The 25,300-nt window shown below is 45.8% G+C and overlaps 1 protein-coding gene across 3 annotated transcripts in view; it reads left to right on the top strand.

Annotated features, from left to right (window-relative positions):
* The window catches only part of ALOX5 (arachidonate 5-lipoxygenase), a 60,541-nt gene extending 47,335 nt beyond the window's left edge, over positions 1-13,206 (top strand). Inside the window, exons 8-15 of one of the 3 annotated variants that reach the window (XM_032271646.1) lie at positions 7,585-7,788; positions 8,499-8,585; positions 10,174-10,352; positions 10,566-10,687; positions 10,834-10,934; positions 11,228-11,398; positions 12,611-12,809; positions 12,928-13,206. In XM_032271646.1, coding sequence (XP_032127537.1) covers positions 7,585-7,788; positions 8,499-8,585; positions 10,174-10,352; positions 10,566-10,687; positions 10,834-10,934; positions 11,228-11,398; positions 12,611-12,790 — 1,044 coding nt within the window. In that variant the 3' untranslated portion in view covers positions 12,791-12,809; positions 12,928-13,206. Of the gene's footprint in view, positions 1-7,584; positions 7,789-8,498; positions 8,586-10,173; positions 10,353-10,565; positions 10,688-10,833; positions 10,935-11,227; positions 11,399-12,610 lie in introns of all 3 variants that reach the window. The other 2 variants (XM_032271645.1, XM_032271647.1) reach the window with 2 other exon arrangements.
* The last annotated feature ends 12,094 nt before the right edge of the window (positions 13,207-25,300 follow it).

Raw genomic sequence — 25,300 nt, 5'->3', positions numbered from 1 at the left:
CGCCCGGCCGTAGATTATATATTTCTTAAATGACAGTAATATGGCAACAAATTTGAAAAGTTAGAGGAAATGGATAAAAACCTAGGAAAAGACAAATTAGAAGAAATTGTAGAAAACAGGCCAATTTCCATATAGTGACTGATAACAGACCCACACGGTGAGCAGCTGAGTGTCAGCCAGCCACTTACAGTGATTTGATATTGGGCAGGAAACAGTCAGTATAACATGAAAATGTCAGTTCTACCAAATTCTAGTATACAAACTGAATGTGCTTTCAAATTAAATTTCAGCCAGAATCTTTTCTCTTTCTTGGTGGGGGTGGGGTGTTGGTGAAGAGGAACTAAAAAGGAGAGAAAACAATTTTAAAAATGGAAAGATTCATATAGAAAGAGAAATCTAGCATAGTCAAAATTTTCGTGGAAAAAATTAAAACCACACAGAGAGGCAGCACAACCAAGTGAGACCTCATCTCTAAAAAAAAAAAAAAAAAAAAAAATTAGATATGGTGGTACATGCCTGTAATCCCAACTGCTCAGGGGGCTGAGAGGCTGCAGTGAGCCATGATCGCTCCACTGCATTCCACACTGGGCAATAGAGTGAGACCCTGTCTTTAAAAATAAAATAAAAAGAAAAAACACAGAGGGAACACTTTCCTTGCTGGATCTGTAAGGTTACTGTTAAGCAGATGCTGTGCTTGAAAACAGAATTGTGGGGCAGTACAGAGTAAGACCTAGAAATAGACTCCCCTACAGAGGAATTTAATGCATCACAATAGAGGTTTTTCAACTCAGTGAACAAGGGATATTATTTTGATGGTGCTATCACACTGCCTTTGCATAAGAAGAAAATTAAATTGGACTGCTCTGTCATGCCATCTACAAAAATCAATCTCATCATGTAGAGTTGCTTAGAAGAACAAGAAAAAAAGAAATTTAGATGAAGTAAAAATTTAAATAAAAAAGTAAACAAATGTAGAAAAACTATGTGGAGACTCAGAAGACTTTTAGAAGTAAAAAGAAAACAAGAAGTTCTAAGGAGAAAGCTAAGTATACTTGATTATGTAATGTTTTAAAATGTGAACAATAAAACAAACCATAAACAAAGCTAAAAGGCAAAACAGAAGTTGGGGGAAGTAATCATAACAGAAGTGACAGCTAAGAGAGGCCTATCTATGATATCCAAGTAATTCCTTCACATTGACAGGAAAAGGCAAATACTCCAATGGAAAAATAAGCAGAGTATGTGAAAAGGCGATTCACAAAAGAAGAAATGTAAATAGGCAACCAGCACATGGAAAAACTCCTAATTTCACCTGTAGTTAGGGAAATTCAAATGAAAGTTAACAATGAGATATCATTTCTGACCCGTCTGGTTGGAAAAATGAAGAGGTAACTGGCAAACACCAGCAAGGACAGACGCCCGCCCATGCACTGCTCATGAATTGTTGCAGCCTGGCAGTGTTCACGGGAAAATCATTGGTGGGCCTGGGCAGCCCGAGGTCAGAGCTCGGAGCAGATCCCACAGCACCTGCTGTACCAGGTGCACTTTGGAGTGGGCGGTCAGAGGATCCTGGGGTTGGGCTGTCTTGGCAAGGGCAATTGTGTTACCGAGCTGGACTGGGGTCTGCTTGCCCAGTGCAGCAAAACCAAACACTGAGATTGGGACGGAGTCTAGAACACAAGGCATTTATTGCAGGGACCAAAAAAGGAGAATTGGGCAGCTCACTCTTAAGACTGGAACGCCCTGATGGCTTGCAGGTAGGGGCTTTGAAAGGTGAGGTAGATTTCAGGAAAGCAGAATTTAACAGGCAAAATCATTAATCAATACACGGAAGGTACCCATTGGTTTTGGGCTAAAAGGGTGGGATATCTTTAAGTTGCTGGGGAGGGTGGCTTCCAGGTCATAGGTAGATACAAAATTTTGTTGTTTTGCAATTGGCTAAGGAAGAGAAGATTTGTTTAAACATTTGGGTTAGCAGAAAGGAATGTTAGCTCTGGCCTGTGGGTGGGACTTTCCCCCAGTCCCCACAGGAAGAAATTTAGAGCAAAGAGCCATGCTCAGGGAGTTCAGTCCTCAGCTCCCTCTTATCTGAGGTCTCTGTGCCAGTGCCAGTGGATCTGTTTGGGGGGGGGTCTGGGTTTCTGAAAAACACCTGTTCAGATGTTCTGTTTACTTTCTAGAGGGAACCAAACACCCCATGACACTAGCTTCCTTGGCTGTTGTATTAGGCTGCTGTTACCCTCTTGCTTGTCAAGTTGCTCATTTGCTTCTCAGGGCTAGCTGGGTGCTTGGAATTTCCCTTGAAGCAATTCAGGATTTTCCTTCATTTCCGTGCTTGTTGGGGCAAGGGGGGCTAGAGATCCCTAAGAGGAGGCCCCTGCTCCATCTCAATCACAGGCGCACTGGAGGGGACTTTATCGTTTAAGTGTTCTGACAGCAGGTAGCACTGAACAGGTGTTCACCAGCAGAGTGAACCCGTCCCAGAAACAGTAGGGCAGGCAGTGTCTACTCAAAGAAAACACCCCCTCACCCGCAAAGCTCAGCCTTCGCTAGCAGCCACTCAGCAGAAATGAAAGCACTGATGTGCGTGGGTACCAGCAGGAGCATAGTTTGTGATGGGGAAACAAAGTTGAAAACAGTCTGAAGGTAGAGGAGGATTGAGTGAGTGAGCCCTCCCATGTCCTCACTATGAGATGTTGCAGCATCTTTGAAAGGAATGCTTTTCCTGTCATGACTCAAATTTCTTTTTACAATAAACAAGTATTCTTTTCTAATCAGAAATGTAAAGCTACTTCTTTACCCAAAAAACAAATTTAAGAAACACAAATTGCTCAGGGCAAGTTCTGGCATCCCATGGCAGGCCAAGATCCTGGACAGGAGTGGGACGATGTGAAGGATGGGTCGGGTAAGGCTCAGCTCAGTGGTACAAGCGCTCAAGGGGATGGGCAGGTGAGGCTGGGCCAGGCCAGGAGGTGGAGAGAGGCGGAAGGCAGAGTGATGTGCTGAAGAAATGGGCAGAGCACTGGGCTCTTGTTCTTGTTCAGCTCTTTGTTTACTGGTCAGAACAGCATATGTGTGTGTGTGTGTGTGTGTGTGTGTGTGTGTGTGTGTGTGTATATGTATTCGTGTATATATATGTATGAGTATATATAGATATAATTTTTTAGATTCATGGGGTACACGTGCAGGTTTGTTACATGGTTATATTGCATAATGCTGGGGTTTAGGCTTCTATTGAACCCATCACTCAAATACTGGGCATAGTACCCAATACCTAGTTTTTCAATCCTTTCCTCCCTCCCTCCCTCCCCTTCTTGGAGTCCCCAGTGTCTTTTGTTCCCAATTTTATGTCCATATGTACACAATGCTTAGCTCCCACTTATAAATAAGAGCATGCAGTATTCAATTTTCTGTTTCTGTATTAATTCACTTAGGATTATGGCCTAAGTGCCAATCCTGAACTGCATCTACGTTGCTGCAAAGGACACAATTTCATTCTTTTTTGTGGCCATGTAGTATTCCATGGAGTACATGTACCACATTTTTTTAATCTGGTGCCACTGTCAGTGGGTACCTAGGTTGATTCTATGATTTTGATATTGTGAACAGTGCTGTGATAAACATATGTGTGCATGTGTCTTTTTGGTAAAGCAGTTTCTTTTCCTTTGAGTAGGTACACAGTAATAGGGTTGCTGGGTCAAATGGTAATTCTATTTTCAGTTCTTTGCAAAATCTCCAAACTGCCTTCCACAGGAGTGGAAGTAATTTACATTCCCACCAACAGAGTGTAAGTATTCCCTTTTGTCTGCATCCTTCTAACATCTGTCATTTGTTTACTTCTTAATAATAGCCATTCTGACTGGTATCTCATTGTGGTTTTAATTTGCATTTCTCCGATGATTAGTGATGTTGAGCATTTTTTCATGTTTGTTGGCCACTTGTATGTCTTCTTTTGAGAAGTGTCTGTTTATGTCCTTTGCCCACTTTTTAATGGCGGTGTTTTTTCTTAAGTTCCTTATAGATTCTGGATATTAGTCCTTTGTGGAGGTATAGTTTGGAAATATTTTCTCCCATTCTGTAGGTTGTTTACTCTGTTGATAGTTTGTTTTGCTGTGCAGAAGCCCTTTAGTTTGATTAAGTCTCATTTGCCAATTTTTGTTTTTGTTGCATTTGCCTTTGAGGTCTAGTTATAAATTCTTTGCCTAGGCCAATGTCCATAAGAGTTTTTCCTAGGCTTTCTTCTAGAATTTTAAAAGTTTGAGCTCTTACATTTAGGTCTGTAATCCATCTAGAGGTAATTTTTGTATGTGGTGAGAGGTAGGGGCCCAGTGTCATTCTTATGCATATAGGTAGCCAGTTTTTCCAACGCCATTTATTGAATAGGATATCCTTTCCCTATTGTTTATTTTTGTTGACTTTGTCAAAAATTAGTTGGTTTTAGGTACATGGCTTTATTTCTGGGTTCTCTATTCTGTTCCATTAATCTGTGTGCCTATTTTTGTACCAGTATACCATGCTGTTTTGGTTACTATAGTCTTGTAGTATAGTTTGAAGTCAGGTAATGTGATTCCTCCAGCGTTCTTCTTTTTGCCTAGGATTGCTTTGTCTATTCAGGCTATTTTTTAGTTCCATGTGAATTTTAGGATTGTTTTTTCTAATTTTGTGAAAAATGATGTTGGTAATTTGATAGGAATTGCATTGTATCTGTATATTGCTTTGGGCGGTTTGGTCATTTTAATGATATTGGTTCTTCCAATCCATTAGCATGGGATGTTTTTCCATTTTTTTGTGTCATCTATGATTTGTTTCATCAGTGTTTTATAGTTCTCCTTGTAGAGCTCTTTCACCTCCTTGGTTGGATGTATTCTTTGGTGTTTTATTTTGTGTATGTGTGCAGGGGGAGGCTATTGTAACTGAGATCACATTCCTGGTATGGTTCTCAGCTTGAACATTGTTGGTGCATAGAAATGCTACTGATTTTTACACAGGGCACAGCGGCCCACACCTGTAATCCCAGCACTTTGGGAGGCCGAGGACGCAGATCACCCAACCTGGCCAACATGGTGAAAAGCCATTTTGAATAAAAATACAAAAATTAGCCAGGCATGGTAGCACAAGCTGGGACCTGCAGTCCCAGCTACTTGGGAAGCTAAGACAGAATTGCTTGAACCCGGGAGGCGGAGGTTGCCGTGAGCTGAGATCACACCGCTACACTTCAGCCTGGGGGATAGTGAGACTGTCTCAAATAAAAAGAAATGCTACTGATTTTTGTACATTGATTTTGTATCCTGAGACTTTACTAAAGTTGTTTATCAGGTCTAGGAGTCTTTTGGAAGCATCTTCAGGGTTTTCTAGTCATAGAATCATATCATGGATGGACAGAGATAATTTGACTTCCTCTTTTTTTTTTTTTATTTGGATGCCTTTTACTTCTTTCTCTTGCCTAATTTCTGTGACTAGGACTTCCAATACTGTATTGAATAGGAAGGATGAGAGTGGACATCCATGTCTTATTTCAGTTTTTAGGGGGAATGCTTCCAATTTTCATCTGTTCAGTATCATGTTGGGGGATCAGCTCTTTATCTACTGTGTGACTTGGGAAAGCTGCTTAACCTTGCTGGGTACAGCAAGGAATACCTGTCTTGCAGGGTCAAAGTGAGGATTAAGTGAAGTGGCATACGTAAAGCCCCTGGCACACAACAGGGGGCTCCTCGGCCCCAGAGCATGGCAGGAACATGCCAGTGTCCCAGAGACATCAGGAACTCGTCAGAGCATGTGGAGACATGTCAGAGAGTGTCCCAGAGCAGCCCGGTGCTCTAGGGCACAGATCAGGTATGAGCAGGCCAGGCAGCTCATGCAAATGGTGTGGCAGTGGGGACCCTCAGAGCTGGGACTGTGTAAAAGGAACAAGAGTGTAGTTCTGTGAGAACATGGGTGCAGAGATCTCAGACCTTCTAATTTTTCAAGAAAACCAGGTCATTCAAATTTTTATGTGAAATTGTCTGATATTTAAAAGCAGCCAACTAATCTCATGTATAAACAGACAGGCACGCCTAGTGTGCATGTCACACTCTGCTCTCCCTCCTCCCTCCCCCTGCCTTGGTCCTCAGGGGGCGCTGGGGCTGCTGGGGCTCTGGAGCACTTAGGATTCGGCTCATCCAAACCGAGACCTGCTGCATGTGTGAAGTCCACACCTGATTTCTAAGACAGAATAAGGAGGTAGGGAATGTGAAATGTCTCTTTTAATAGTTTTAGATTGGTTTCATGTTGAAGTGATAATATTCTGGATATAGTGGGTAAAATAAAATTATATTATTAACCTACATTTCACCTGTTTCCTTTTACTTTTATTAATATGGCTTCCTGAATATATACAATTCCATGTGTGACTGGCATTATATGACTATTGGACAGCACTGTTTTCAAGGGAGAGACACTCAAGGACCCCACCTTCCACAATACTTACAGGAAGTGACACAGCTGTGTGCTCTGGGGCAGTTCTCCCTCCCCAGCCATGGCCACTCTGCTGCAGTGACACTGATCTTTCCAGGCACCTAAAGTCTGGCCACGCCCCTTCCTGGCCGCTCTTGGCTGCGGTCCTGCCACCCACCTCATTCTTTCTGTCAACCCCTCCAAGACCCCACGTCTTCATCTAAAAATATGCAGTGCCAGTACCTTCTGCAGGCTTTCATGAGAGCTTACTGTCAGGTGCTGAGGCTGTGCTGGGCGCTCAGTAAGGGGGTGACGCCTGGGGCTGCTGGCATGGAGGGACCTGGGGCTGGGTGCCAGGGTGGTGGTGGGAAGGTGAGGCTGTGTGTGCAGAGGCATCAGCGACCAGGTCACCACAGAGTTTGGGGATTTTATTTTCTGGCATCAAGAGGTGATTGTGGAGGCGGTTAACATGACATGATATACATTTTGGAAAAGAAAAAAACTCACCTTGTCCCAGTGTGGAGTGGAAACTGGAAAGGGAAGACAGGTTCAGCCTCTGCTACAGGAGACGCCTGGCCGCAGGTGTGGGCTCCGGGCAGAGCTGGAGCTGCAGACCCTGATCTGGGAGGCTCAGCACCAGGAGGGCCCCGAGTCCTGGAACAGGAGTAGCTGACTTAGGGCAAGAAGAGAAGACAGGAGCAGTGGGGCAGACCCTGGGGAGCACCAGCATTTCAGGGAAGAGGAGAGGGAGGAAAGCGTGGGAGATCAATGAGTGGCAGTGGAAGAGGGAGCAGGGCAAGGAGGGGAAGAGGGGGCTGGGATCCCCCCACTGCTGGGCCCTCCACCTCCCTGCTCCTTCCATGCCGCCGGCTCCTGAGGTCATTCCCACAGTAACTGTGAGCCGAGGGATCACTGTCCCCACATGACAGATGCTGAAGCCGGAGCTTAGAAAGGCCCAGTGTGTCATCCAGAGTCATGCAGGTTGTGAATAATATGGCTGGAACAAGAAATACCACCCCGGGGCCCTCTGCCCCCTCCAGGCTCTTCTGATTCCAAAGTCACTATTGAAGAAATTCAGATACTTCACGTTCTCCAACAGCTCTAATCTGAAGTGAAATACAGCAGTGTGTTTCCTTTCCCTCAATGTGTCAGCTAAACCAAATCCCAGGAGAGGAGAACCCTATCTTCCTCCCTTCGGATGCAAAATACGACTGGCTTTTGGCCAAAATCTGGGTGCGTTCCAGCGACTTCCACATCCACCAGACCATCACCCACCTTCTGCGAACACATCTGGTGTCTGAGGTTTTTGGCATTGCGATGTACCGCCAGCTGCCTGCTGTGCACCCCATTTTCAAGGTACAGCCAGCTACTGCCCCACCTGCTGTGGGAGGGCATGTGAGATGTGGGGTGGGAGGGGGTGCTAACATCCCACAGGGGGACCTGTGGCTAGGAGTGGGTGGCAGAAAGAGACACTGGAGAGACGTTCCCAGAGTCAGTAACTTTGCCCCCAAAGGAAGAAAACAGCTGGGAGCCTCCTGTTCCCCAGGAGACGAGGCCGGCGCGGGGGCTGACACAGGGGCCTCACTGGCCAGCCAGTAGAGCTGGAAAAGGCAGATGAGTTCACGGTGATCCTCGGCTGATGCTGACGGCCGCCCCCGCGGTCACTCTCCTTCCGTGTTTCCGAATCCTACAAGCATTGACTGTTGCGGTGACTGCAGGCTAAAAGTACTTCTGTGTGCCTCAGTTTCCTCATCAGTAAAAGATGTCAAATAGTACATCTGCCCTACAGAATGATGGTCAGGATTAAAACAGTGAACTCAGGGAGCACAGAGGTAAGCATTGTACAAGTGCTGGCCAGGACCTTCTGAATCATTATCATGCTTGGTAAGCATCAGAGGGGTGCAGGCCTCCAGCGCTTAGCAGAAAGCTCAGCACCTGGCCTTCACTTCCTCCCTGCACCCAGCATCATCCTGCAGGGCAGGCCTGGGTGGGGGAGCTGTGGGACCTGGGGACACCTGGTCACCCAGCTGGGCCCCCTCTGAGGCCTCCTCCTTTCCCCTGCCTAGCTGCTGGTGGCACATGTGAGATTCACCATCGCCATCAACACCAAGGCCCGTGAGCAGCTCATCTGCGAGTGTGGCCTCTTTGACAAGGTGGGTGCCCTCCTACCCCACTCATTGCATGGAAGAGCCCAGCCTGGCTGCCTCACTCCCTGTCTGAGATCTAGATGCAGTCTCTGGAGGCCTGGGAGGGTGAAGGCTGGAGGCTGTGCTCAGAGAAGTGTCTCCAGCATCCTCCCAATGTCTCCAGCCCTTGCCACCCAGCCAGGAGCCCTTCTCTAGGCACACCACCAGGTCTTCCTCCTCGATGATGGCTCCCGGTCCCCTCCTCCACCCCTCCCCTCTTCCAGCCTCTGGGACTGGGGTGTAGACCCCCTCTGGCACGGACTCCTCATGGCCCCCTGACCTCCTACGTGCCAGGAACCTGTGTCTGCCTCTCAATCTGCTGTACCCCTGCAACCCTGACCTGGCCCTCCCCAGCACCCTGCCTCTGGGGTCTCAACCCTCCCAACCCCTGGCCCCTGCATCTGCCCAGCCCTCGCATTCCCCAGGCAGCACCCCACCTTGTTTTGAGCCCCCTTAGCCTCACCAAACTCGGACTCTCGCCTAGGCTCTCGCCCTAACCTTCCTCCTTTCCTCGGCCCATTAGTGACCAGGCCAGATCTGACCACTGAAGTTGAGACACTGTTTGGGTTGCAAATGGCAAAACCCAACTCAAACCAGCTGCCTTGTGACAAGACATGCCTTATCTCAAATTCCTGGACACAATAGAGGGGCAGGGGCCTCAGCCAGAAATGGATCCAGGGACTCAAGCAGTGCCCCAGGGTGCACGTACACTGGCTCCGTCTTTCTCCTTCACCTGTGTTGGCATCACACTCTCCTGCTGCACACAGGCCCCCACAGGAGAGGGCACAGGAGCTCAGCATAGTAGCTCCACCTCAGGTTCCCATGTGGCCATTATCTCCCAGCCACATCCCCCAGCCACATCCAAACAGAAAGTTCCTGGAGCAGCTCTGGTTGGTCCCGCTTGGGCTGAATGCCCACCATGGACCAATCTCTGTCACCCCAGCACCCAAGTCTTCCTTCAAAACTTCTCTGGCACGACATCCCAGCTCCGTGGGTGTATTTCTGTGTGTGCACGTGTACACACGTGTGAGCCTGTGAGTGTGCCTGCATGGCTCCACAGCCAGTATCAGAACCAGGATCCCTCCCTGTGGGTCTCTCCAGCCTCACCTGAGCACACAACAAGCACTCAACAGAGTTGCATGGGATCTGGGAACTGTAGGTCACTGAGAGAAATGACTGAGCGTCCTGTGCCCGGGACTAGGGCAGACTTCACAGGCCAGGCCCGCCGGTGCTGGGGTTCCCCGCACACCTGCCGCCGCCTGCTGCCCTCCTGGAGGTGGGAGCGCACCTTTCCGTTCTGCACGCTGCGGCCCCACCGTTCAGTCCCTTGCATTGGATTGGGCGGGAGGCTCCTCCCTGTCACCTCTCCACTCGGCTGCCCTTGTCATTCTCTGCATTAAACATCCCTCCCCCTTCTCACAGGACAAGGATTTGTCCCTCTGCGTGCCTGGTCTCCCTGCCCCCTGGCACATTTCCTCAGGGATGTGTGGAGAGCACTGGGGCTGGACAGCTGTGGGGTGAGCCACCGGCTCAGGGACTTTGCCTCCCACTCCAGGCCAACGCCACAGGGGGCGGCGGGCACGTGCAGATGGTGCAGAGGGCCATGAAGGACCTGACCTACGCCTCACTGTGCTTCCCCGAGGCTATCAAGGCCCGGGGCATGGAGAGCAAAGAGGACATCCCCTACTACTTCTACCGGGACGACGGGCTCCTGGTGTGGGAAGCCGTCAGAACGTGAGCGCCCGCGGGGCGGTGGTCCTGGGGGAGGAGCGGGGCCCCCTGCCTGACTCCCGGGGGCTGGCCTGACCCCCGTGGCTGGCGCTGAAGCGGGAAGGGATGGGGGAAGGAGTCCGGGGCCGGACGTTAAGGAGTCCATGACTGGGTCGGCGCCGGGCACCCGTCGCCCACCCCGCTGGGTCGCCCACCCCGGCTGCGCCCCCGAGCCAGGTTCACGGCCGAGGTGGTGAACATCTACTACGAGAGCGACCAGGTGGTGGCGGAGGACTCGGAGCTGCAGGACTTCGTGAAGGACGTCTACGTGTACGGCATGCGGGGCTGCAAGGCCTCAGGTAGGGCCTCCGGACCAGGCTCCCCGGCAGTCAGCAGCGCGGGCCCAGCCGCCGCCCCTCCGGGGTGTCCTGCCCGGGCACGCGGTGGGCGCCGGGCCCTGGGGTACCTGGGGACCGGGCCTCAACCCGCCGGTGGTTCGCCCCAGGCTTCCCCAAGTCGCTCAAGAGCCGGGAGCAGCTGTCGGAGTACCTGACCGTGGTGATCTTCACCGCCTCCGCCCAGCACGCCGCGGTCAACTTCGGCCAGGTAGGCGGGGCCGGGCCCGCTAGGCGGAGCTCCCTCCCCAGGGCCGTCACAGCTCCCCGGGCCGGGCCACGCCGGGACCCCGCCCCAGCCCTGCACCCGCACCCTTGGGCAGCCTCGGGCCTGGAATGGGAATTGCGGGGCGGACTCTGCCCGCTCAGCCGAGGGCGTTGGCCGCGGGGAAAGAGAATGGACGGACTGCGGGGCCCGCTGGAGTTGGGCGGCACGGGAAGGATAGGGCCCCGGGAGCAGCTGGGCTTCGGGGGGTCCACGCTCGTCCGTGGCCGTCTCCGCAGTACGACTGGTGCTCCTGGATCCCCAATGCGCCCCCAACCATGCGAGCCCCGCCGCCCACGGCCAAGGGCGTGGTGACCATAGAGCAAATAGTGGACTCACTGCCGGACCGCGGCCGCTCCTGCTGGCATCTGGGTGCAGTGTGGGCGCTGAGCCAGTTCCAGGAAAACGAGGTGAGGCTGGGCAGGGCGGGGCACAGCCCCAGGTCACCCCAGCCTGTTCCTCAGCCTGAGGGCTTTGTGACTCAGGCCTCAAGGCTCACCTGGGGGCAGGAATCCTGACCTCCAAGGCTGGAGGGGCCCAGAGGGCTGCAGCGGTCACCAGGTCCCCCAGCCTGAACCTGCACAGAGCTCAAGGTGGACGCGGCAGGAAGTGTACAGGCTCTGCTCACTGTCACCAAAGGGTCGTGTGTGACGTCCCCTCCCCCCAGCTATTGACAAAGCTCTTGCACATGTTTTTTTCCCTGGCACTCCAGAGGGAATGACCAAGTTTCCCGTTTTATTCCCCACGGACACGTGCACCTAATTTAACTTAACACCAAATCCGTTGTGTCTTGGTGGATGCACCTGCTTTGGGGTAGCTCAGTGCTGCATAGAATGGCGGGACGGTCCAACCCGCTCCAGGCTGCTGGGCGTCTCAGTTGTTCCAGGCTAATAATGTGTTGGTCCCTCACTGGACATCCTTGTTTTTGTGCCTTTGCACATGTGTTCAGTATGACAGACACGTTCCTAGCAGAAGAATTCCTTAGTCAAAGAATATTGAGACTGAATCGCCCTCCACAAACTAAATCCAAAATCCTATCATCAGTAGCCAAAGTTTTTTATACCTTTCTAGCTAGGAAGCTTTGTGATCTTAATCCAATACAGTATATATATTTTTTGTGAATGATGTCCAGCTCTGCCCCACAGACATCTGTGTGACCATGCCAACAGGGCAACCACCCCTTCGGGCTCCCTGGCCTGCCTTTTGCCCTCCTGGGCTGGAGAGGACAGCACTGGCCCCAGCACCCCTGATGGGAGGTGGGAGTGCTTCATAGGGGTGGCCCGAGCTAGCAGAATACCGTGGCTGCAACCACCAGCAGCCTCTTCCTTCATCTGCGTCATCTCATTACCACCTGGCAGCGGGCAGTTACTTTCTCACTTACCCATGAAGCCCCAGCTCTGAAGCCTTCCTTAGGGAGGCAAGTTGGAGGCGACATTTGCCTTCCCGAGGCCCTCTCAGCAGGCAGCAGAGGGTGAATATGGGGAGGCAGGCAGGAGAGTGTGAATATAGACGTTCCCTCCTTCATCTCCCAAAGAGTGGTTGGCTCCAGGGGATGAGACAGGCCTGTCAGTTTACCCGGGTCGCAGACCGACCTATGTGTTTGTCCATGTCTTGGCCCTCAGCTGTTCCTGGGCATGTACCCAGAAGAACATTTTATCGAGAAGCCTGTGAAAGAGGCCATGGCCCGATTCCGCAAGAACCTCGAGGCTATTGTCAGCGTGATTGCTGAGCGCAACAAGAACAAGAAGCTGCCATATTACTACTTGTCTCCAGACCGGATTCCGAACAGCGTGGCCATCTGAGCACACTCACTGTGGGAAGGTCAGCTGCCCCAGCCCGCTGTACTCCAGCCTGCCTGGCCAGCTCTCTGGCCAGCCTCCTGGCAGTCACATCTCTTCCTCTCAGACCAGTGCCTTTCCTTTTATCCTTTGATCTTTAGGGAACCCCATAGATTGATCAAAATGTAAACACCGCAGGGACCCCTTCTACGCAGAGTAGGACTGCACAGTGTCCTGTCCACACCCAACTCAGGATTTCCACACCAACAGCAAATCACCACCACTGATAGATGTCTGTTCTTGTTGGAGACATGGGATGATTATTTTCTGTTCTATTTGTGCTTAGTCCAAATCCTTGCACACAATAGGTACCCAATTCATTCTTATTGAATGAATTAAGAATTGGTTGTCATAAAAATAAAGTGGTTCATTTAAAATGGGTCTTGTTCCATGTGCTGTGTTCCAATCATCCCAAACAGCTCATTGCCACCTCCCACACCAAAAGAAGAAAAGCCACAATCACTATGATTTTATCAGGGCAAAAACCTCCCCACCCAAGTCTGGATGGAAGGTGTTTTTTCCCCCAAGCAGTACCTACTCTCTTTGGAACATATCCCAAATGCCACCACCTCTGGGAAGGCATCCTTGGTTCCTGTCTCTCCCCAGGGCTTTGTCAGGACCTCTGTTGTTGCCCTCTCTATGGTCTCTCCCTGGGGACAGGAGCCTCTGGAAGTACAGAGAACTCACTTTATGTCGGTGCCCCAGGACTGGCAAAAGGTACCAGAACTCGGCTGTTCCCTCATTTTCCTCCTGGCAGGGCACCTAGCTAATGGCTATCAGGGAGCTGAGGCAGGGTTCTTAACATGACATAAAAAATAATGGGCGGGTGCGGTGGCTCACACATGTAATCCCAGCACTTTGGGAGTCCGAGGCGGGCAGATCATTTGAGGTCAGGAATTTGATACCAGCCTGGCCAACATGGTGAAACCCCATCTCTACTGAAAATACAAAAAAATAGCCAGGCATGGTGGTGGGCACCTGCAATCCCAGCTACTGAGAAGGCTGAGGCAGGAAAATTGCTTGAACCCAGGAGACAGAGGTTATAGTGAGCCAATGTCACACCACTGCACTCCAGCCTGGCAACAGAACCAGACTCTCTCTCAAATAATAAATAAAATAAAATACATATTAAAACGCATTCTCTTTCCCCAGGCCTAAGAAGCAGAGCCAGCTCTGAGCCTGGGCATAGTGACCCACTCTCTCCCTGTGCTCACATGCCCAAATCCCAGCCCTCCAGCCCCTGGCTTCGGAACCGTGTCATCAGGGTTTCCCATGTCTCTGGAAGGTGCTTCCAGTGTGGCAGACCAGCAGCTCAGTGTCTAGGTAAAGGCTTCTACAGGGCCAGTGTGGCATGGGGGAAGGCATGCATGCATTCCTGAAGCCACAGGCCTTCTGAGGAGACCTGACTATTGGGGTGGGTACTAGAGACTGAGGTCCAGCCCCTTAATGTCCGAGACTCCCTGCCATCCCTCGGAGAATTGCCCACCACATTTGTGAATGATCTTTGGGACAGGTGATATAAGCATATACCATGGTAGAGGCATTCAGCTCCATGTTGCTTTGAGAATGAACATACCAACCTTTAGAACAACAAGGCTGTGTGGTCAAGGAGAGAAGAGAAATGAATAGGAGTAGGCAGGGGTGTTGAAGCAGGTCTGACATGAGCAAAAGAGAGAGAGAAGGATTGGGTTGGAAGGGCTTCAGACTGCAGAAGCCCTTTTACAGCATCTCTGAAAAGTCTCACACCAGCTAATGAAGAGTCCTGAAACAAAGTCACCATTACAAAAATCTTACATCTGGCAGAAATGATAGCAATGGTCTTGGCATGAACCCCACAGTGGATCCAAAGTTGTGGCAGCTAAGATTGTCAGTCAAGTACGTTCTCTGCAGCTGGTCCTTCTGGTTCCCTGGGGTAGGGTGTCTGAATAGGACAGCTCCATTGCTACCACAGGAGAGGGAGAATCCCAAATTCTGTGCATAGATTCTGTCTAAACATCTAAGACACATGTGCATAGGGCAAACTGCAAGCAGCCCAATTTAGGATAAAACAGCCTGTCTTACTCTGTTTGTGCTGCTATAATAAAATACTTTAGATAGGGTCATTTATACAGAACAGAAATTGATTCCTCACAGTTCTGGAGGCTGGAAGTCTAAGATGAGGCACTGGCAGCTTCAGTGTCTGGTAAGGGAGGGCTCGGTGTCTGCTCCCATGAGGGTGCCCTCTATGCTGTGTCCTCACACAGCAGAAGGGCAAAAAAGGGCGAACATTCTCTTAAGGACACCAATCTATTCATGAGAGCACAACCCTCATGAATTAATCATTTCCCAAAAGGCCCCACCTCCTAATGCCATCACCTTGTGGTTTACATTCCAACATATGATTTTTGGAAGGACACATCCATTCAAATCACAGCACAACCAAAGTGATATTTGAATTTTCAAATAGTTTGTAGTTTCAGTTCAACTAAGTTAATTGCTCGCTTGAATTAAAAAAAACATCATGGCTGGGCATGGTGGCTCACCTCTGTAATCCCAGCACTTTGGGAGGCCAAGGTGGGTGGATCACTTGAGGTCAAGAGTTCAAGCGTGATCAACATGGTGAAACCCTGTCTCTACTAAAAATACAAAATTAGCCAGTCATGGTGGTACATGCCTGTAGTCCCAGCTACTCAGGAGGCTAAGGCAGGAGAATTGCTTGAACCTGGGAGATGAAGGTGGCAGTGAGCCAAGATTGTGCTACTGCACTCCAGCCTGGGCGACAGAGTGAGACTCCATCTCAAAAAAAAAAAAAAAAAGAAAAAAGAAAAAGAAAAATCAACAACACTTTTTCGAGGAATCTAATAGAATTCAGAATTCAGAATCTCTACAAAATAACATTAATAATAGCTAGAACACAATCCAAAATTACTCAACATACAAAGAATTAGGAAAATGTCACATAGTCTCAAAGGAAAAGATAATTAACAGAGACCAATCCCAAGATGATGATGTTGGAATTAGCAGACAATTATTTTAGTGAAGTTTTTAGATTTGTGCTCAGTGAGTTAAAGGAAATATGCTCCAACTTATGAAAGGATTGGAAACCTCAACAATAAATTATGCATCATAAGAAGGAAAAGAAGATGGAAATCCTAGAACTAAAAAATACCAGAGGAAAAAAATAACTGGGCTGAAAAAATAACCGAATAGCAGAACAGAGATGACAGAGTAAAGAGAAAGTGAACATGAAGATAGAGCAATAGAAATGATCGATAGGAAATACAGAGTTAAAAAAAATAAATAAACAGAGCCCAGAGATCTATAGGCAGTATCAAAACAACTGGCATACATATAATTGAAGTCTTAGAAGGAGAAAGGAGATAAAAGAGAATGAGACAGGACAGTATCTGAGGACACCAAGGCCAAAATTTCCCCAAATTTGGTGAAAGATATCCATTTAAAGCTTCAAGAAACTCAGTCAAACCCAAGCAAAATAAATACAAAGAAGAAAACTAAAAGCCAAAATTGACAAACGGGATCTAATTAAACTAAAGAGCTTCTGCACAGCAAAAGAAACTATCATCGGGGTCAATAGGCAACCTACAGAATGGGAGGAAAATTTTGCAATCTATCCATCTGACAAAGGGCTAATATCCAGAATCTACAAAGAACTTAAAAACAATTTTATGAGAAAAAAATCAACCCCATTAAAAAATGGGTGAAGGATATGAACAGACGCTTCTCAAAAGAAGACATTTATACGCCAACAGACATATGAAAAAATGGTCATCATCACTGGTCATTATAGAAATGCAAATCAAAACCACAATGAGATGCTATCTCATGCCAGTTAGAATGGAGATCATTAAAAAGTCAGGAAACAACAGATGCTGGAGAGGATGTGGAGAAACAGGAATGCTTTTACACTGTTGGTGGGAGTGTAAATTAGTTCAATGATTGTGGAAAGCAGTGTGGCAATTCCTCAAGGATCTAGAACTAGAAATACCATTTGACCCAGCAATCCCATTATTGGGTATGTACCCAAAGGATTATAAATCACTCTACTATAAAGACACATGCACACGTATGTTTATTGTGCCACTGTTCACAATAGCAAAGACTTGGAACCAACCCAAATGCCCATCAATGATAGACCGGATAAAGAAAATGTGGCGTATATACACCATGGAATACTATGCAGCCATAAAAAGGAATGAGTTCATGTCCTTTGCAGGGACATGGATGAAGCTGGAAACCATCATTGTCAGCAACCTAATACAAGAACAGAAAACCAAACACCGCATGTTTTCACTCATAGGTGGGAGTTGAACAAGGAGAACACATGGACACAGGGAGGGGAACATCACACACCAAGGCCTATCGGTAGGTGCAGGGCTAGGGAAGGGTTAGCTTTAGGAGAAATATATAATGTAGATGACAGGTTGATGGGTGCAGCAAACCACCATGGCACATGTATACCTGTGTAACAAACCTGCACGTTCTGCACATGTACCCCAGGACTTAAATTTTAAAAAAATTCAAAAAAACCCCATACCTACATGCTTCAGAATCAAATTGCACAAAACCAGAATTAAACAGAAAATCTCAAAAACAGCAAAACATAACATACAGAGTGTAACAAAAATGTGAACTACAGCTAATTTTTAATCAGAAACTGTGTGGGGCCAAAAAATAATGGAACAGTATTTTTAAAGTATTAAAAGAAAAAAAATTACCAACACAGAATTCTGTAACCAGCAAAAATATCCTTTAAGAATGAAAACAAAAATTTTAGGTAACATAGAACTAAGAGAATCTGTCACCAGCAGATCTGCATTACAAAACATGCTAATGGAAATTCTTCAGGCTGAAGGGAAATGCTAGATGGAAACTCAGGAAGGAATGAATAAAACCAGAAGTGGAAGATATTTGGAAAATGCAAAAGATTTTTCTCCTTCTTAATTTCTTTAAAACATATATAGCTATTTACAGCAAATATTATAATATTGTCATGTGGTATTTATAATGCATGTAAATGTAATACACATGAAGATGGCATAAAAGACAATGGGCAGTAAAGGGATTTACTCTGTTACATGGTTTCTAAATTGTGTATCATGTGGTACAGTATTAATTCTAGGTAGTTCGTGAAAATTTAGGGAGGTAGATTATAATCCTTAGAGCAACCACTAACAATAACTTAAAGAAATGTAGATAAAAAACAATAGAGGACTTAAAATGGAATTCTAAAAATTCACAAATAATGAAGACAGGAAAAAGGAACAGGGAAACAAAAATAAGAGGAAAAACAAAAATCAAACAATAAAATAGTAGACATAGCTCTAGTCTTATCAATAATTATATCAAATGTTTTTTAAATTTTTAATTTTTAATTTTTTTTTGTAGAAACAAGGTCTCCCTATGTTCAGCCTAGGCTGGTTTCCAACTCCTGGGCTCAAGTGATCCTCCCACCTCAGCCTCCCAAAGTGCTAGGATTACAGGCATAAGCCATTGCACCCGGCCCATTAAATGTTAATGAACTAAAAACTCAGAACTAAAAGAGATGATCAGAATGCATTTTAACAATTAATACCCGGGCTGGGTATGGTGGCTTATGACTGTAATCCAAGCACTTTGGAGGCCAAGGCGGGCAGATCACCTGAGGTCAGGAGTTCAAGACCAGCCTGACCAACATGGTGAAACCCCGTATTTAAAAAAAAAAAAAAATTAATACGCAACATGCTATATATAAGATATACACTATAAATGCATAATAGAAGCAGAATTTTTTCTGTCAGATATGTAAGGTTTTTTTTTTCTTTGCCCTTCTCCTGATTGTAATATTTAAGGTTTTTCAGGCTGTACCCTGCTGCCTTTTTTTTTTAAATTTTAAGTTTGGAGATACATGTGCAGAACGTGCAGGTGTGTTACACAGGTATACATGTTCTATGGTGGTTTGCTGCACCTATCAACCCATCATCTAGGTTTTAAGCCCTGCATGCATAGGTATTTGTTCTAATGCTCTCCCTCCTCTTTCCCCTTGCCCCCCAACAGGCCCTGGTGTGTGATGTTCCCCTCCCTGTGTCCATGTGTTCTGACTGTTCAACTTTCACTTCTGAGGGAGTAAATGCAGTGTTTGGTTTTCTGTTCCTGTGTTAGTTTGCTGAGAATGATGGCTTCCAGCTTCATCCATGTCCCTGCAAAGGGACATTCCTCTTTATGGCTGCATAGTATTCCATGGTGTATATGTGCCACATTTTCTTTATCTAGTCTATCATTGATGGGCAGTTGGGTTGGTTCCAAGTCTTCGCTATTGTAAATAGTGCTGCCATAAACATACGTGTGCATGTAGCAGAATGATTTAAAATCCTTTGGGGATATACCCAGTAATGGGATTGCTGGGTCAAATAGTATTTCTGATTTCCAGATCCTGGAGGAATCACCACATTGCCTTCCACAATGGCTAATTAATTTACACTCCCACCAACAGTGTAAAAGCATTCCTATTTCTCCACAGCCTTGCCAGCATCTATTGTTTCCTGAATTTTTAATGATTGTCATTCTTAAAACAAACCTAGCTCAAGTCTTATAAAAATAGGCCATGGGCTACATTTGGTCAGTGGGCTGGCGTTCCTGGCCCTTGATATAAAGAAACAGATCGGACTTGTGAATGGCAAATAAGTACATGGAAAGATGCTCAACATCATTAGTCATTAGAAAAATGCAAATCAAAACAAAAATGAAATACAACTATAAATCTAAACTACTACTACAACTGCTAATCTACATCCAGAATGTCTAAAAGGTAATGACTGACAACACCAAATGTTGGCAAGGATATGAAGTAACTGAACCTTCACACATTATTGGTTGGAATGTAAAATGGTGCTCTGGCTTTGGAAGAACATCTCACAGTTTCTTATAAAGCTAAACAAATTCCTACCCTCTCTGAAACATAATTCAATTCCCAGGTAATTAAAAGAAATAAAAACATATGTCCACAAAAACACCTGTACAAAAATATTCTTAGCAGTTCCTACTAGCCAAAAACCTGAAAATAGTTCAAGTATCTAGTAATAAGAAAATGGATGAATAAAAGGTATAGTCATGCAATGGCGTACTATTCAACAATAAAAAGGAACAACATAACTGATACAATAGCATGGATAAATTTCAAAAACATTATGCTGACTGAAAAACCCTTACACAAAAGAGTATATACTGTATGACTTACAATTACGTCTCTGGTGGGAAAGAAATAAGAGGGGTTTGATTTTGGTGGCGATGGGACAGGGGTGGACTAGAAAGCAGCATTAAGTAACAGGTTGGGATGATGTTCCGTATTTGGATAGGGGTTTAGGTTACCTAGATAGATAACATTTATCAAAAGTCATCAAGTGGTACACTTAAGATGTATGCATTTCACTGTATGTAAATACTACCCCGAAACCAAAAAGAACCATAAGCAAATACTGAATTCTAGTGAATGATATACAGACAGAAACTTTTGTGGTGAAGTTGAATTATGGCTACAGTTGACTCTGCAATGCATAAAAACATAAGATGATGGATGAATGGAGTGATTAATAGATGGAAATCTGTGGTAAAGCATACAAAGAAAAAATGTTAATTGTAGATTCTAGGGTTCATATATATTCTTACTATACAATTAAATTTTTTTATGTTTAAAAATTTTTGTGATAAAATGTTGAAAAACCATAAAATCCTACCTAATGCAGTAAGATAAGAAAAAGAGATAAAGCATATGTAATGGGAAGGAAAAAATAAAACTGTCTTTGTTAGCAGATGACATGCTCATCTAGGAACTAATAAGTGGTTACAGCAAGGTTGTAGGATAAAAGGTTAATATACAAAAGTCAATCACTTTTATACACCAATAATGAGCAAGTGCAAACTGAAATTAAAAACAAAATACTGTTTACATTAACGCCCCAAAACTACATACTTAGGTTTAAATCTAATAAAATGCATAAAAGATTTTTATGAGGAAAACTGCAACCCTGATGACAGAAATCAAAGAGGAACTAAATAAATAGACATAAGTAAATATTCCCCAGAAAGACTCAATATTGTCAAGATGTCAGTTCTTCAAAACTTGACCTATAGATTTAATGCAATCCTAATCAAAATCTCAGCAAGTTATTTTGTGGATGTTGACAAGCTTACTCTAAAGTTTAGATAGGGAAGAAAAAGGCCCAGAATAGCTAACACAACAATATAGTAGGAAAAAACAAATTTGGAGAATGGATACTACCGAACTCCTATAAAGCTACAGTAATCAAGATAGTACTGTATTGGTGAAAGAACAGACAAATAGATCAATGAAACAGAACAGAGAGCCTAGAAATAGAACTTCATAAATACAGTCAACTGATCTTTGACAAAGTAGTACAGACAATACAATGGAGTAAAATTGTCTTTTCAACAAATGGTGCTGGAACAACTGGACATCCACATGCAAAAACAAAGAAGCATGAATCTACATACAATTATGCTCTTCACAAAAATTAACTCAAAATGGATTACAGACCTGAGTGTAAAATTCAAAGCTATAAAACTCCCAGAAAACAACGCAGGATAAAACCTAAATGACCTAGGTACGGCTATGACTTTTTAGATATAACGCCAAAGGTATGGTCCATGAAAGAAAGAATTGCTAAGTTGGACTTAATTAAAATTAAAACCTTCTGCTTTGCAAAAGACCACATTAGGAGATGGAGGAAATATTTGCAAAGACAAATCTGATAAAGGATTGTTACTTAAAATGTACAAAGCCTTCTTAAACTTAACAGTAAGGAAACAATCTGATTGAAAAATGGGACAAAGGCTTTAACAAACAAAAGAAGATATACAAATGGCAAGTAAGCATGTGAAAGCAGCTGCACATTATATGCCATCAGGGAAATGCAAATTAGAACAATAACAAGATACCAGTATATTAGAATGGCCAAAATTGAGAACAATGACAGCGCCAAATAAGGAGGAGGATGTGGAGCAACAGGAACTCTTCATTAATTACTGGAGAGAATACAAAATGGTACAGCCAATTAGGGAGACAGCTTGGCAATTGCTTACTAAACTAAATGCTTTTACCACACAATCCAGCAATCACACTCTTTGGTATTTACTGATGTCCACACAAAAACCCTCATGTGGAGCAGCTTTGTTCATAATTGCTAAAACTTGGAAGCAACCAAAGATGCCCTTCAGTAGGCAGTAAATAAACTGGTATATCCAGACAATGGAAATATTATTCAGTGCTAAAAAGAAATGAGCTATCAAGTCATGAAAAGACCCAGGAAAAACTGTATCACTAAGTAAAAGAAGTCAATCTGAAAGGCTGTTATAAGATTCCAAAGATACTACATTGCAGAAAAGGCAAAACTGTGGAGACAGTAAAAAGATTGCCAGGGGCTAGGACAGTGGGAGGGATGAGTAGGCAGGGCACAGAGGAATTTTAGGGCAGTAACACTACTCCGTGTGGTACTATATAATGTTGGATACATGTCCAGATCCACAAAATGTACAACACCAAGATTGAACCTTGAACTATGGACTTTGAGTGATGAGGATGAGTCAGTGTAGGCTCATGGATTGTAATAAACGCACCACTGTGGTGGGTATTGATAATGGGGGGAGCGCTGTGTATGTGTAGGGACAGGGGTAAATGGGAAATCTCTATCCTTTTGTTACCAGTGGAGGGTGTACAGCATTTTGAACCAAAAATTGGACAAATGCACAAAGCAAGGAAAGAATGGAAGCAACAAAAGCAGAGATTTATTGAAAACGAAAGTACACTCCGCAGGGTGGGAGCAGGCCTAAGCAAGTGGCTCAATGGCCTGGTTACAGATTTTTCTGGGGTTTAAATATCCTCTAGAGGTTTCCATTGGTTATTTGGTGTACACCCTATGTAAACTAAGAGGCTAAAGTGAAGTTAGTTACTTGGTGTACACCCTATGCAAATGAAGAGGATGAAGTGAGGTTAGGAAGTTTTTTACTTGGTGTGGAAAATTGGGGTTTTTCTCTTTGATTTAGTTGTAGGAAGCCCTTAGGTTACCTGCCTCCTGATCCTATTCTCCTGCCTCACTTTCTTCCCAATTTTGCTGTGAACCTAAAATTGCTCTAAAAAATGAAATTTTAAAAAAGAAAATAAACATAAATTGCAAATAAGTGTCACTTACATAAAAACAGTTAATGTCCCCATATCAGGAAGAAAACACCTATGATTCAATGTAAAAATGCTAAAAAGAGCCAAGAGAAATGCCAAGGCATGGAAATTCACAGAAGCAGAAATAGGCAGTAAACTAACAATGCTCAATCTCATTTATCTGAGAAATGGAAAGTAATATTTCAGTGACATACAAAGGAGTAACAGTCATTTTAGGAACAATTTAAAAAATAACACGTGATGTGGCTCAGGAAAGGTTCATATTCTCACTGTAGGAAGGTAAGTGAATCATTTTGGAGGTCAGTTTTGGAACTTAGAAATTCAAATGCATCTATCTTTTTTCTACTTCTAGAAATGCATCTTCAGAAGTGCCCTTCCCTTCCTCACACACCCCTAAGTGTACAGAGATAAATGTCATGGATGTGGACTGCAGTCTTTCTAACACCAAAAATTAGTAAACAACCTAAAAATCTATATCCTTGAGGATTTAAAGTAATCCTGCACAAGTCAGAATAAGGTCGATGCCTGTGTACTTGGTATATAGAAAATAACAAACTGGTTGTTAGATGAAAAAAGCAAGCTGTTTCTCATGTATTTACCTTATGAGAGTGTGATGCCTCCAACTGCATGGCTATGGCTCCAGAGCAGGCCCTTGTAACAGCCTCTGCCCTAGACTGTTCCTGCTGAGGGGCTTTTCCCTGGGAAAAGAACCAGGTTTGATTTTCGATCTCTTTTGTTATCACCACGCTGACAGCTTTGATTGTCATATGCCTTTCCCTCTGCTGTACTGATTTTATCTTACAGAAGCTCTTCTTAATGCTTAATCAGACACTCCTTCTTTACAAAGAAAAGCCAGCCATATTCCCTGGTCATCTGATTGAGCTCGAGGTGACTCCTGGGGATCATCTGCCTCCCACCAGCCTGATGCTCCAGGTGGTAAGCAGTTGCCTCTTGGGTTTTTCAAGCAACTCAGAGATGTGCCAGGACTACAGATGATGGTGGCTCTTCCAAGTCCCTGGAGAGTGACTCAACGCCTCCGTTATCAAGACGTGTCACACAGGCTATGCACCAACAACTCTACAAGCACCCTTCACCTTGACAAAGACTTTGCAAGCTTTTTCTATAAAGGGGCACACGGTAAATATTACAGGCTTTGTAGGCAATACAATCTGTCCTATTTCAACCTTGCCCTCTGTAGCAGTGAATCAGCCATAGATAATATGTAAGTGAATGCATATGGTTGCTTGCTAATGAAGTTTATTTACAAAAACAGCTCCCTTTGAGCAGTTTGCTACCCCAACATAGACCACGAAGAGTCCCTGGTGTTGGCAAGTTGTAGGCAGCCCAGTACCCCATCAGTATGGCTGGTGCCATCCCCTCAAGCCTACCCACACCCAGACCCTTTCTGGTGTCCCTTCAGAAAAACTCCCAAAATTCTCAAAAAGCATAGGGAAGCCATTGCCCTCACCTTCTTACAGGGGAGGGTTCTTCTTCCAGTTCTACCCTCCTCAGCATGGTGCTCAGGGCCATCCCTGCCTACTCTTGCCCACAAGCACAGACCTTCCTACACAGGCTCAGCAGCTCTGCAGACTTGTCCCCCACCTGGAGCCACAGGCCTCCACTCCTGGGGACACAGGTATGACCATGGCTCTGCAAAGCAGCCTTGTGCTTAGCTCCCAAATCGGCCAGCAGCCCAGAGTGGAAGAATTCTGTGGATTACCCCCAAGGCAGCAGCTCATCCGGGAAAGCCTGGCTTCCCTCCCTTCACCTGTGCAACCCGACCCTGGTCATGCATATGGCAGAAAAGCTGCAATCTGCCCTTAGCACTCCCAGCCCTGCAGGTGGTTTGGTGTCTAAGCATCATGGCACTGCCTTCCCTCTCAGGCCTTGCCAGAGCCAGGGGATGCAGCCTGGCAGAGCTGTCACTGGTCTCCCTGGTGCTTTCACAGCTGGGCTGTGGGTCAGGAGGAAGTTTCCATGGATAAGGCTGATTCATAATCAAGTGCTCTGCAGTCATGTGGCAACACAGACTCAAGTATGCCTTCCCTCAGGGCGGTGAGCCCAGGCAGGGTCTGGGTGTTTGAAGCAAGCACACCTGTGACAAATCCCTGTTTTCACTCCCATCCCACAAACTCATCCAGACACCGCCGGCCCACTGCCGACACACCTGTGTCTGAGGGAGGCTGAGGAAAACACACACCTCCAGGAGCCATGTTCTTTCCTGATGTGCAAGCCCGACAACGCTGAACTGGAGTGCCCGCCAGCGTCCCAGGCTTCCCTGCAGGGAAACACTCTCATAGTGAAAC

This window comes from Sapajus apella, unplaced genomic scaffold (genome assembly GCF_009761245.1).
Source record: "Sapajus apella isolate SASKATOON/1434 unplaced genomic scaffold, GSC_monkey_1.0 scaffold243, whole genome shotgun sequence".
NCBI classification, from domain to species: domain Eukaryota; kingdom Metazoa; phylum Chordata; class Mammalia; order Primates; family Cebidae; genus Sapajus; species Sapajus apella.
This window is presented reverse-complemented; position numbering and strand designations above follow the sequence as displayed.